General features: G+C 39.1%; 2 protein-coding genes across 7 annotated transcripts; one reads left to right on the forward strand and one right to left on the reverse strand.

Moving 5' to 3' along the window:
* The first annotated feature begins 9360 nt into the window (after positions 1–9360).
* LOC4337745 (uncharacterized) lies at positions 9361–12760 on the forward strand. Of its 5 annotated transcripts, none has more exons than XR_010741311.1 (7): positions 9361–9662; positions 10213–10263; positions 10349–10482; positions 10592–10691; positions 11339–11455; positions 11608–11657; positions 11778–12760. XR_010741311.1 is itself a non-coding variant. In XM_015782263.3 (5 exons), exons 1-4 carry the CDS (start codon positions 9369–9371, stop codon positions 10677–10679), a joined length of 567 nt encoding a protein of 188 aa, XP_015637749.1. In that variant the 5' UTR covers positions 9361–9368; the 3' UTR covers positions 10680–10691; positions 11339–11564. The 5 variants fall into 5 exon arrangements, 3 of the variants coding, with proteins under 3 accessions (XP_015637749.1, XP_015637748.1, XP_015637747.1); XR_010741312.1 differs by having other exon boundaries at positions 11770–11860; XM_015782263.3 differs by lacking the exons at positions 11608–11657; positions 11778–12760 and having other exon boundaries at positions 11339–11564.
* On the reverse strand, positions 10838–12475 carry LOC4337746 (1,4-dihydroxy-2-naphthoyl-CoA thioesterase 1). Of its 2 annotated transcripts, XM_015782265.3 has the most exons (3): positions 12239–12475; positions 11966–12157; positions 10838–11096 (listed from the first exon to the last, which is right to left on the reverse strand). In XM_015782265.3, the coding sequence occupies exons 1-3, from the start codon at positions 12473–12475 to the stop codon at positions 10941–10943; spliced, it is 585 nt and encodes a 194-aa protein (XP_015637751.2). In that variant the 3' UTR covers positions 10838–10940. The 2 variants fall into 2 exon arrangements, with proteins under 2 accessions (XP_015637751.2, XP_066166478.1); XM_066310381.1 differs by having other exon boundaries at positions 11966–12475.
* Positions 12761–13209: the final 449 nt, after the last annotated feature.

Here is a 13209-nt window from a genome sequence, read left to right on the forward strand (position 1 = left end):
CTAATTATCTGATATTAGGTTCTTCCCTAATATTCGCTTCTTCTAATCATCTCTCTTTTACTTGACTTGATATCATTAATTACACAAGAATTAATCATATTGATTAGATTTATCTTGCAAAATACATTTTTTAAATATAGGCTGTGTTTAGTTCCTCCTCCAAATTTTTTTTTGAAGAATACGGACACACATTTGAAGTATTAAATATATACTAATAATAAAACAAATTACAGATTCCGCCTGTAAACTGTGAGACGAATTTATTAAGTCTAATTAATTTGCCATTAGCAAATGTTTACTGTAGCACCACATTGTCAAATCACGGCGTAATTAGGCTCAAAAGATTCGTCTCGTAATTTACATGCAAACTGTGTAATTGGTTTTTTTCGTCCACATTTAATGCTCTATGCATGTATCCAAACATTTGATGTGACGGAATTTTTGGAAGCTTAAAGGGAACTAAACACAACCATAGTTTCATTATTTTTTTTTTTGCTATGTAAAGAAAGTAATAAACCAGTGTCAACCACTTGCGGATTAATGCGCATGCACTTGTAGCCAATCGAAATCAATATGCATGAAATTCAAAAAGATAAACATGTGGTAAACTCTCTTTCTTCATAAGCGTAGTTTCATGAGAAAGGTTTGATGGCATTTTCACGGCCGGATCTATATATATCTCTACGACTCTACCTAGCGTGTTGGATCCGTTCTTGCACATTCACACACCATATGGACTGATGCCTAAGTGTACATTATCCAGCCGCAATATGGGTGGAGAAATCATGAAGAAATTGACACATGAGGCTTAGTATTTAGCTAGAGTCAAGGCCTTCATCAGCTAGTAGTTGACAATATCTGCATATATATCAAGAACTGAAGACCTTTTCAGTTTAGACTTCAGAGTGCAAAAACCAGCTAGGGTAGGTTGTTTCTGCAAGTTAATTAGTTGTTGCCATGATTTGTATGTGAACACTAAGATTATTAACTAATGAAACATTGAAACACTACTTGTTTTTGTGGACGTTCTCCACTGACACATGCATTGACAATCTTAGCCTGCCGGCGACTAGACTGTACTTGTCGATCTACGCCACTACACTGTTTATAATTTTTGAGTCTCCATTGACGGCTAGCTAGAAATTAAACTGCAAAAGATATTAAGGACAAACAGTGCTAGGATATTATTGTTCCCTTCCATGATGATGGAGTACTAGCTAGTAGACATCATCTGTCAGGAATCAATTGAACTGAAGCAATAACAATCACAAACATATCTTTTGTTGTAGACTCATGAAATATTAATTTATTTACAGTGAAATTGAATAATCATGTAACTACAACACATGAAGCACAATATGAGCAGTATATTTAGTTAATTTCCTATTTGAATTATATACGTGGTTCTGAGCTTGCGTGGTGATCCGAATTATTTCAAGTTATATATATTCACACTCTAGTCATCTTCTATATGTATATATATTTCTCAAGCCAATTATTGGTTGCTAACCAACAAAAGATAAAAAGTAGAGTGCATACATATGAAATTAAATATATTTAATTAATTGCAGCCAACATGGTCCGATTAAATATGTTTACAAGTAGCCAATGAAACTTTTAGAGACTAATGACCATCTGGTCCAGCTTTAATGTTAGAGAAAGAAAACAGGGAAAACACTAGCCAATAAAGTACAAGCATAAATCAATGTGATCAAATGTGTACTACTACGTCGTACAGTTAGATATATCATAAATATATCACCGTGACATACAAATATATTTATATATGATGGACAACCTTAATCAGGCATCCAATCATATATCAAGTTGATAAGAGGCAACGTGTGTTTGTTCAACCTGCAGGTCTTAACAAAATAAAGAAATGAAATAAAAGCTCCTACAAGACAAATATGCGTAGGTTAGCTAGGCATACTTGCTCCATCCCAAAATATATTAGTTTACTTTTGTAGGCTAAGGCTGTGTTTGTTCGGATAAGAAAAAGAGAAGAAATCTCTCATTTTTCGCTATTTTTCTTTGCAAAAATTATCTATAGGAAAGTTACTATAAAAAAATATACTACCTCCGTCCCAGAATAATTGTATTTCTATAAGATTAGAGACAGATTAGCAACACACAAAAATGACCATAATTACTCTATAATAAGCACACTGCATGCACACATTACATACTTAAACTTGATTAAAAGGAAGGTTGGGAGATGAGGATGAAAAGATGGGAGGCTAGGAGACAATATATCTTCATCTAATTAATTTATTGGATTCTACACATAATTAGAAATACATTTTTTTTACAAAATTTGTATGGTAAAAATACAATTATTTAAGGACGGAGGTAGTATTAATTAATTTTTCAAGTTCAGAATAATTAATACTCAATCAATCATATGCTAATGACTCACATCGTTTTACGTATACTCTCAATCTTCTTTTTTTCTCCTCTCAAACACACCCTACTAAACTTATTTTTAGGTAGGAGGGAGTAGCGTGCATTCGGTGCGTGCATGTGTGCAGTGGCGGATTTAGGCCATTTCTGTGGGGTCGGCTGACCCCACAGTTTTTTGAAAAACACCCTTTAAATCTCGATTTTCATGTATAATCCAAAAATAATTAGAGAAATGACTCTACTTAAATATAAATCACTAGTAATTGATCCTACAGGTATAAAATCCTGGCTCCGCCACTGCATGTGTGGACTTCATTACTTGATAAAGATCAAGTAGATAGTATGATGTCTAGTGTGTATATGTATGTAGCAAAGGTGCTGATGAAAACAAAACAAGATCAATGCTGAGTTACTGTCTTACATACTGACCATTATATTACACACGTCTCTCTCCAAAGACCATGGCCAAGTCTAGTGTGTATATGTATGACCATTTGCAAGGAGGAGAATGTATGCAAAGTTGCTTGCATTTGTATCGATCCTTGATCTGCATGCACTTAATTTCTACATATGCATCTCGTGTGCATGCATGGGCCGGCCTCATTATTGTTTTGGTTTAATTTAATAAGTAAGTTAAAGTTCCTTCAAAAATATGGCTGGTACGTTATGTGTCTATCAATGGCACCACAAGAATATAATTAACTTATATATGAACATGCACATGCAAGATCATGAGAGGCCCTAGTTATAAATATAATTAACGATCACTAATTAATCTAGTCTTCACAAGGTGACATATGCGACATTGTTGAGGTCAATCACCGACGGCCGTGGAAAGAGAAAGGCATAATAAAGATCACAACTCACAAGTAAAATCTGTAATTTGCATTGTGAGGTAAACTTGAAAGCAAAAGGCAAGGAAAATTAGGAGAGAGATCGATGGATGAGAACGACACGTTGACGTGTATATGCAGAGACAAATTAAGGAGCTGAGATTGTATTGGCAGAGCTACTAGCTGCAAGAGAAGATCGACCAGAAACAAATAAACAGATCAATCCATCGAATTCTTGTTGATAGCTTTTAGCTGGTAAAAGAAAGCGGCGCCCAGCTTAGAGTCAATAGCTTAATTAGCTTGCATTGATCTGGAGTCTTCTCTGGACCAGACTAAGCTACTAGTACTACAGCAGTAGTTGTTGATGATAGTAAAAGGTAATACTAGTTCTATGTATTGGTCCAGCCAATAGTCCAACGAGACAATCCAATTAACCATGCAACTGGACCAATTTGCAGAGGAAATTAAGCAGATTAATATGCATATGGAATATATAATGTATTTTGTGTACATTCTAGTTTATATGATACAGACATCAGAGGCGCCTATACCTTCTAGCTAGCTAGTTGATGCAAAGTTGATATGCATATCAGAGTAGTCCATTAATTTGTATACCTTGAAACTTAAGAATTTAATTAATTTAGCTTAGAGAAAGACATTATTGATTCATCAGAAATAGATATATCTTAATTTCGAGTAATTAAGGTTGCTAGGTTGATGCCCATGACCGTTTTCTTACCTTTCATGCAGTTAATTATAATTCTGGCATATATTGATTGCAACCAGAGGCCAAAATTTTCCAGTTAGCTAGAAGGCGACATCGATCGTGAAGGCGTCGGAATAAGCCGTCAGGTTCAGAGAGGTTAATTCTTCGTCAATTCGCGTCGTTTGGAGATCGCATGGATAGATGGTATAGTAGCTAGCGGCCTTGCATGTCTGCTTAATTGATCTATCAATCGACCTGTATGTCTTGAATTCGTCAGTTCCTTTGAAGATTTTGAGACTAGAATGATCAACAGATAGCTAGCTAGCTAGGAGCTAGACGGCCGGAAAATTCATCTTAGAATTGAATTGGGCAAAAAAAAAAAGAAGGAAATGCTCTCTTTTAATTCTTCCCATGGATCCTTCGCTTTCAGTATATATTCCTTAGCTACAAGTCCAATAAACGACGGCGATCTTTTTCACAGCTAGCTGAGTTTAGGAAAGACGGATAATTCGCTTATACTTCAACACACATCTTCACAAGAAAGCTAACTCATAATTTAATTGTGAGGATCTTTCGTAGTCCTAACTACAAGTCTAACGAACAATAACCTCTTCTTTCTCTTTAGAGTTACATGCACCAACCAATAATTCATGTGAAAAATTGAAAGAACTGGCGATGAGTAGTACTTCACATGTATAAACATGTATATGTTCAATCCCACACACAATGAGAGAAAATAACTACATGCATGCATGATGGGTTCTCTCACATCCTTAAGGATGTGTTCGCTCGATTGAGTTGGGAACCTTCTCTTGTGAAAACAAGCTAGCTCTATAGCGTATGATTAATTAAATATTAGAAAAACTTTAAAAATTAATTAATATTATTTTTTTCAATAACTTTTCAATAGCTTTTTTTAAAAAAGCATACCTTTAGCAATTTGGAAGCGTGCATGCGGAAAACAGAAGGGGTATGAGCTGAGAAATTAGACTCCTGAACACATACCACCATTTCAAAGCTAGGAAGGTTGAACTGGTTTAGAAGCAAGTTTACGTTTAGCAACATAATTGTGAATTTTCAATCCTATTCTAACATGTAAGTTCAGTTTTGATTCCTCTCTTTAATTATCACCTCATATAATTGTGAACAACACGTACGGGTTAAATAATTAAAAATATGGGTATGTACTTGTTAATTTAATAGGATTATCTAGTTTTTCACTTACTTGAAAATACCCACAAATTTCAATTACTTTTGGATGTTTTTTACTTACTTGAAAATACCCATAAATTTCAATTACTTTTGGACGGCTCATATCGTACCAAGATTTATACAGTCATCCTAACTTATTTTCTCCTTCCCACTCTCTGTCCCCCACAAGGCTGCAACATACAAAGAGATTACAAGCATGCACCACCGCCACTCATCACCTTCCCCACACCCTCCTCCCCCTTTGTTGCAAGTGAAAGGATTACCCGGCCAATCTCTCTAACACTCTGTCCCACGCTCTCCTCCTCCTCCCCCTCCCCTCCCACCAACCGCTCCTTCTATGAGTGATAGCAAGATATCCCCGCCTCGCCTTCTTCACTACTAAAGATGCCACTGCCGCCTCCACCTTGTACTTACTCAGGATATTGCGTCCTCACCTGTCATCTTCCTCCAACCCTACGGCTCTTGTTCCGCGTCATTGTTGCCTCACCGTATGTAAGCCTTTGTCAAGCTTCCTCCCCTCTTCCTCCTCAACCCCCGTCCCGTTCCGACCCCCACCCCAAAGTCCTAAACTCTGATTCGCTGGCGCTGAAGAAGAGAGAGGTTAGCCACCGTACCATCATTGTCATGGGTGAGTACTCACCATCTCCCTCCCTCTCATCTCTTGGTGCCTCCTCTTTTGCACAGGTTGAGGGTGACTAAAATTTCTCATCACAACAACGATCAGTCACCCCTAATTCAATCGCTAGCTATGTACGTACCTAAAAGTCCTCCATCGATGGAATCATGGAAAGATGTATCTGACCTTGTGAAAAGCAACGTAACAGCTCCAAATCAAGTCGTAATTAACATCTACAAAGAATTGCGTAACACAGTACTGTTCCTTTGATTAGATGTGCATAATTAATGCATATATGATATTTCCAGGTCGGCGCTGCCATTGTCAGTTGCTGGTACCTGCATCTCTGCTGGCCTAATGTGTATGGGTCCTAGCTAGCTTAATTCTGCATGGACGGCAAAGCCATGGAAAAAAACGATGAAGCTAAGATCCGGTTCAGTTCACTCCAAACTTCCCCCTAACTCCTAACTTTCCATCACATCACATCATATCCAAAACTTTCCTACACACATAAACTCTCAACTTTTTTTCTAAACTACCAACTTTCCTCAAACTTCTCCCCAATTTCAGAAACTAAACACAGCCTAACTACTCCCTCTGTTTCAGGTTATAAGATGTTTTAACTTTGATCAAAGTTAAACTACTTAAAGTTTTACCAAGTTTATAAAAAAATAGTAATATTTTCAACCCAAGATAAATTTATTATATATATATAATTACTATATTTGTTTATAAACTTAGTTAAACTTGAAGCCAGTTTGACTTTGACTAAAGCCAAAACATGTTAATCTGAAACGGAGGGAGTACTTAATTAGCTAGAGTATCTCTCACTCGAAGTCAATTTATTGATGAATGCTTGCATGAAATATATTTGACCGATGGATGGATGGATCGATCGTACGTAGTGCATGTTGATATCTAGTCCAAAGTCGTGCAAGCTCAAACATCACGGCATTTGACTGACGGTGACAAAACTTACCAAAGCCATAGTCAAATGAAAGCCATCTTTTTTTTATTATTATTTTCTTAGCTAGGTATCGAGTGCTGCTGGTAATGTTGATCACCATGATTAATAATGTGTGGCACGGAGGATGGAATGTACTAATGTTTGAAAAGAAATTTCCTTTTCAAAAGGATGTGACAAAATAAACTAAGTACTGTGTGAAGGAGAAACAAAAAAAAAATTCCATCCCAAAATTTATTTTAGAATTCATAATTAGATTTTGAGGCGTGAATAGATTTCTCTCTCAAAGATATATACTAATTGACTTTCAATAATAAAAAGTGTATCCAAACCCCAAATAAATAGGATCAGAATTCACTCTGAGCAAATAAAAGCCCAGGGATCTTTAGGCTTACCAGTCTGTATTCAAAGCCTCACTCCTATTTGTTAGATATTAGGCCATTCCCTAATGTTCGCGTTTTTTTTTACTCCGAGCGAGGGATTAGGAGCCAGAGCACTACATGATCGACTTGTGGAGAGCGGAAGATTAGGGTCCCCAAAGTTTTGGGATCTAGCTTTGAGGTCTGCTGGAGCCACTTTTTCTTTAAAAACACATCCAATTTTTTGTGATAGGAAATAGCATTAGTCATCTATTGCGCATGCTCTAATAATAACCATGTGTTATATATGGTATTCATGAATATAACTGTATGTATCTTTAGTTGGTGTATAGAGGACATACTCTGTTTGGACATGTACAAAGGTAATATTCGATATAATCTCTTAATTAATACATATTGTAAAATCAAAGGTGTTTTTGATTATTATTCTGTGATGAACAATTGGCGTCGGAGATTATTGGTTTTGCTATTTGGAATTTATTCACGAAGTGGTTTTGGAGATGATTGGATTTCACAGGTGATCTACAGGTACTGCTGTTTATTGGACCGGTCAGACCGGGCATGTGCTGCCGGTCAGACCGGCGCAGCCTGCGGTCTGACCGGCCGACGCTGTGTCGGTTTCAGTTTCGAGTTGTTTGTTTGGATATCCGTGATTGTTTCATGATTATGGCTTCTAGATGTATACTATACGTATGTAATACTGTTGTTTGCTACTAATGAATCAAGTTGGAGATAGCTTGGTCTCGGAATATGGTTTCTTTGTTTATTTCATGTGTAGGTAACTTGATGCCTCAGGAGAGTATTTGCGGTGATGGACCGGGAGTCGGCTTGGGGACAAGACGACGTCCGTGGTGGTCAGAGATCATGCGGGATACTTAGGCTAGAGTTGATGCACGTGGTTGATGGAGATTCCATATGGCATACGATGGAGGTATTGTGTGCGTATGGGATACGGAGTCGAATTTGGAAGGAGTCCGAATTTGATATGATTGGTTATGTAAAGTTTGTTTCTTGTACTAGAGGGTTTCCTAAGGTGTTTAGGACTCTTAGTATGAGTTTGGTTTGTGGCTTTAGGCTGCCTACCTCGGGTATAAATAGAGGGGGAGCGTGAGGCTTCCCTGTATCGCATTTGAGAGCAATTGAGTTGCGTTTTGAGTTAGGGTTTCGAGTTTAGTCGAAATTTTTGTAAGGAGTGCTATTGGTGCACTTTGTAAACACAGAGAGAATCAATAAAGTCGTCATTCACTTTAAGAGTTCTTCAATTTGTGTTTCACCGGGTTTCGGCGGTCTAACCGGCGACATACCGGCGGTCAGACTGGCGACAAGCGACGGTCAGACCGGCGGGAGAGAGACGGTCAGACCGGTGGCGGTGACAGCAAGCGGCAGCTGATCTCGGTGGTCAGACCGGAGATCTAATCTCGGTCAGACCGACGGCAACCAGGCGGTCAGACCGGCAGAGCAACTTCGGTCAGACCGCGATCCGTCGAATTCGAGGGTAACTTTTATTTCCGCTAAAAGTTTTCGGTTTTTAGGTATACCAACCATTCACCCCCTCTGGTTGGCTTAGTTATTGTGATTCGATCCTACACATAGTATCACTTAGAGATCATCCTTTCTACAATAGTTAAGATAACAAAACCTCTTATAACCATTAATGCACCAAAATAAACTTTTACTACCCTTATTTCCTTTTATTCTCTCCCATGCAACAAAATTTCTTTTAATAAATGCTAAGAATTGATTCTGAGCCATTATCATGCATAGCAACGATGTTTTCCTTAATCGTATACATGAGGGTTGTCTTATCCTCTGCTCCCCTCTCATTTTTCTACGTCACCAAATTTACTTACGTATCAATATACGTGCCCTTATATCCCAATTTTTTAACCAAACAAATTTGTTAGAAAACTTCCGCAAGTTTTTTTGCCTCTGACCATTGAATCGCCTTGAGATTTTTACATGAAGGAAAAAAAATTGCTAGAAAAAATTTCACACATGTCACACGTAAGATTCTGGTGCTAACTAACCAAACCATAGTTGAATGAAAATTTTATATGTTATATCATAGTTACATCTAAAAGTTTTTGACTAGAAAAACTTGCGGTAGTTTTTTAATACTCCCTAACCAAATTGTCAGACTTCTGGTTCCTTCGTCTCTATCATGTTGGGCTTCAGATGATGGGCCTGGGTGGCCCAAGCCCATGTTTCTCGGCCTTTCTTGAACACACTCTCACTATCAGGTACCCACTCCACGATGATGGGCCTCGCGAGCTCTCGCCCGCCGCTCGTCTCCGCGCCGGCGACGGCGACGGCGAGGCTGCCTCCTCACCGCCACCGCCGCCGCCGCCTCTATCTCAGTGCCACCTCATGCGCTTCGACCAATTCCTACTCCTCCAGCGTCCTGTCCCATGGAGGAACCTGTGCTCCGCGCTCCCTAGTGGCGGCGGAGTTGCAGTCGCAGTCGCGGCCGCCTCCGCTCGCCGCCGGCGTGTCCGTACGGGGAGACGCCGCGACGGGGCTCGCGTTCCTCCTCTTCGTTCTCGCTGTGGTATGCCCCCCGCGGATTCGTCTCCCCACTTCGTCCTGTCGGTTAATTTTCAGTGGTTCGTCGAGCAGTGCGCGAGGTGTTCGATGCGAGTTCTTTGTTTGCTTTTAGTTTCCCTTTTCACAATGCGTTGTTGAAGAGGTTCAATTTCGGATAAGTGTTACATCATTCGAATGCATCGGTGTACATCAGGATTTCTTGTTCTAGGGATATACATCAAGATTTGGGTATAGGTGACAAGTCCAAAGAGCATGTCATTCTTGGGCTACAGATTCATCAGTGCTCTTCACTTGCAAATGGCACTTTTGACTTAGGAATTAGTAGAATGGAGAGAGAAATGTGTAAATTCTTCTCTCTCATTTTTCTTTTTTTTTTCATATTAGCTGCTGTCGAAGGTTGCCTTCAGATTCAATCCACCACAAATTTTCAATGAATATATACTATGACTTCTTAGCTACTGTGAGAGGTTACATTCGTTGTTTCTTATGGTCAAAGTTAGTTAGATTATCCTGATAAATGGATGGAGTTTTAACTTTATGGATCCTAAATTCAGGTGATGAGTTCCTTTCTGTCACTGGCCATCTTCTCATTTCCAACATGGAGAGTGAGTAAAATCATCTAAACAAACACTACTTTTTCCACAGAACTTCCTCTAACTTACCCTTTTTGTGTATGCGTGTGTGAATTAGGCTCTGAAGCGATTGGAAATTGCTGTGCATAAATTGTCGAAAGTAGTTGCAGAAGAGGTACCAGGAACACTATCTTCACTAAAGCTATCATGCCTGGAGATCAATGATTTAACTAGCCAACTAAAGAACTTCAGGTAATACTCTTTTGTTTTTGGTGAGAAGGTAGCACATTTTATAGCAGTCAAAATGTAACTGAAGGAAAATGATAGTATCTATTTTTTGTTTTATTTTGACATTATGCAGACAAAGGCTCATGATAAATATATTTGGAAACAACAGTAGTGTTGATGCAAGATCACAGACTGGATGGCCAAAACGGGGAAAAATATGACTTATTTAACCTGTAAGTTTTATGGTAACTCTTAGCTTATCACTCTTGCTGAAATGCATTATCAAGTCGATACATGTGTGTCACAGTAGCCCTTGACGACTTGCAGCCACATCAAACATGTTGTGATGCAAGTACCAAACTGTGCCTTGAGCCAAGACCTTCCATAAAAGACTGGCATTATTGATAATGAGATGCTTTCTTGTACAATTACATTTTAAGCTATACTTTTTTATTTGCACTGTCTGTAATACATCGTGCTCCCTACAGCTTTGCATGTTTCTTGATAAAACCTTGTTCATAGTGCTTCAAATCCTCTGGTGTTGGTAGGTTGCATAGTAGGGTAACCCTTGCTGTTGACACTAGATGTTTGCACTCTGATGTGGAAGGATCTATCCGCCATATCTGGACCTCCCAAACCTGTCAGAATTAGTAAAACAGAAATGCTTGAGATGTCTTGAAATCAGAAGGTTGTGCAAAATATAATTGAGACACTTGATGAGAACAGAAGAACAAAGAAGAGATAAACCATGTATCACCACTTATGATTCTGATTTCTGAAGACAACATACTTTACACAAACTGAAAGTTTAAGTGTATACTACTGCTACTAAGCACCTGCCTCATACATATATTCTGCTAATTGAGAGTTCTGTCTGTAGAACTGAAGGTTTACAGGCAACTAGAAGCAGGTAACAGGAAACCAAAAGTGCCTTTTGCAAGATTTTTGCAACTTTGAGGAAGGCTAGAATGATTGATGTAACTTATATGAACTTTAGGTAATACAATTGGACAAACTTCCTGACTGATGCTAATCTTGTACTAGCATTATGACTTCAATATAAATAGTCAGCATGATGTGTTGACACTATGAGTTATGGGCTGCAAGAGATGACCTTGTTTGGCACTTTCTGAACAATTTTCTTCTTAGTGCCTTAGTCAGAGAAGACTGCTCGGCAGAAAGTCCAACTTTTTTCTGTTGTAAGTCTCATCTTTCACTCTCCTAACCCCCAACTAACATGGAATCTTGATCTTCCTTTCCCAAATGATGAACTTGCCAATAATTACTTTGTTTGATCTAATTGTAATCTAGTGTTCCAGATTCTGGTCAGCTGGAGTACTGTACTGGTCCTACTAGGCATATTCAATTAACAACTACAATGACAAGTAGGTTGTGTGATGAATTATTTATCTGTTTGGATCTTTGAAGAAAATAGTACAGTACTCTAGAAAGCAAGTAAGAGAATTTTGATTAGTGGGTAATTAATTAAGCTGTTAATAATTTTTACCTGGATGGTACGGCCGAGCTGCATGGGCTTGGCCTTCGCCTGGACGGTCTCGCCGAGGTGGGCCGGCCTGATGTGGTTGATGGACAGCTGCACGCCGGCGACCCTCCGGTAGCCGGACGCGATGTAGCCGCCGATGCTCGCCGCCGCCTCCGCCATCAGCGCCGACACGCCGCCGCCGAGCACCTTGAACGGCTGCACGCAAGCACGAACGTCGAGACATTTTTTTTGGAAGCCAAGAAGGACGGGACGGCCGGCCGGCGGCGGCGATCGTACCTGGCAGCAGGTGGCGGTGACGAGGAGGCGGCCGACGACCTCGCCGGCGGTGATGGTGGTGAACTCCATTCCCAGGGAGTGCAGAGCATTGTCCGGCGGGCCGTACTCCGGCGGCCATGGCCAGCTACTCTCTCTCTTTCCGTCCTCGCCGGCGCCGGCCATTGCTCTGCTCACTCCGGTGAGGTGAGAGAGGGCAGAAGAGGAGGCCTTGCCGGATATGGTTGGGCCGGAGTGCATATATATTAATCAGCCCACTTAATGGCCTGTTCTTTTCTAATCAAAGGATGGACGAATGCGCATGCTTCTTTGGTTTTTAGTTTTAAAAGTAATTTTTAACTTTATGATCGTTAATTTATTCATTTGTATCATCTATACTAATTATCACAATCATGTAACTATTCAGTCATTCAGATATTCAACACAAAATAATTATTCTGTACTCCACCAGTCCTGGAATGTAAGAACATGTAGACATTTTGTAAGAGATTAAGGTTGAGGTAAGAGTTGGTTGTGATTCTTTAAGACGAATAAGGTTGGGTTCTTAAGTCTACCTTCTTAACTTTGCATTCCTGGTTGTTCACATGCACGTTTTCCAAACTGCTAAACGGTAGTTTTTTAAAAAAATTATAGGAAAGTTACTTTAAAAAATCATATTAATATATTTTTTTAATGGTTTAGTTAATACTTAATTAATCGTGTGTTAAGGCATGTATCGTTTTGCGTACGAAAGAGGAGGGTTCCGAACCCCTCCTTCCCTCCTGAACACAACTTCAGTAGGTAGAAAAACTATAATGGATGGTTTGTGATTGATTGATATGAGAAGTGTGTGATTTATGTTTTTGGATAATTTAGATGTATATTTCTGAACAGAGGTAGTAAGTAACCAACTAAGCTAAACCACTTCAACTTAGTCATTGGTTTTAACGTATGTCTAGAATACTATGTTGTCTAACTTCGGTACTAACCAAGTT

The sequence above is a fragment of the Oryza sativa genome, chromosome 5, assembly GCF_034140825.1.
Source record: "Oryza sativa Japonica Group chromosome 5, ASM3414082v1".
Taxonomy (NCBI): domain Eukaryota; kingdom Viridiplantae; phylum Streptophyta; class Magnoliopsida; order Poales; family Poaceae; genus Oryza; species Oryza sativa.

Bases quoted from the DNA above. Each gene is read 5' to 3' on its own strand.
- LOC4337746 (XM_066310381.1), bottom strand. From the start codon at position 12,475: ATGCACTCCGGCCCAACCATATCCGGCAAGGCCTCCTCTTCTGCCCTC. The intron at 11,097-11,965 runs GTAAAAATTATT...TAATTCTGACAG, and splicing joins AGCTCGGCCGTACCATCCAG to GTTTGGGAGGTCCAGATATG.
- LOC4337745 (XM_015782263.3), top strand. From the start codon at position 9,369: ATGATGGGCCTCGCGAGCTCTCGCCCGCCGCTCGTCTCCGCGCCGGCG. The intron at 9,663-10,212 runs GTATGCCCCCCG...TCCTAAATTCAG, and splicing joins TCCTCTTCGTTCTCGCTGTG to GTGATGAGTTCCTTTCTGTC. The intron at 10,264-10,348 runs GTGAGTAAAATC...TGTGTGAATTAG, and splicing joins TCTCATTTCCAACATGGAGA to GCTCTGAAGCGATTGGAAAT.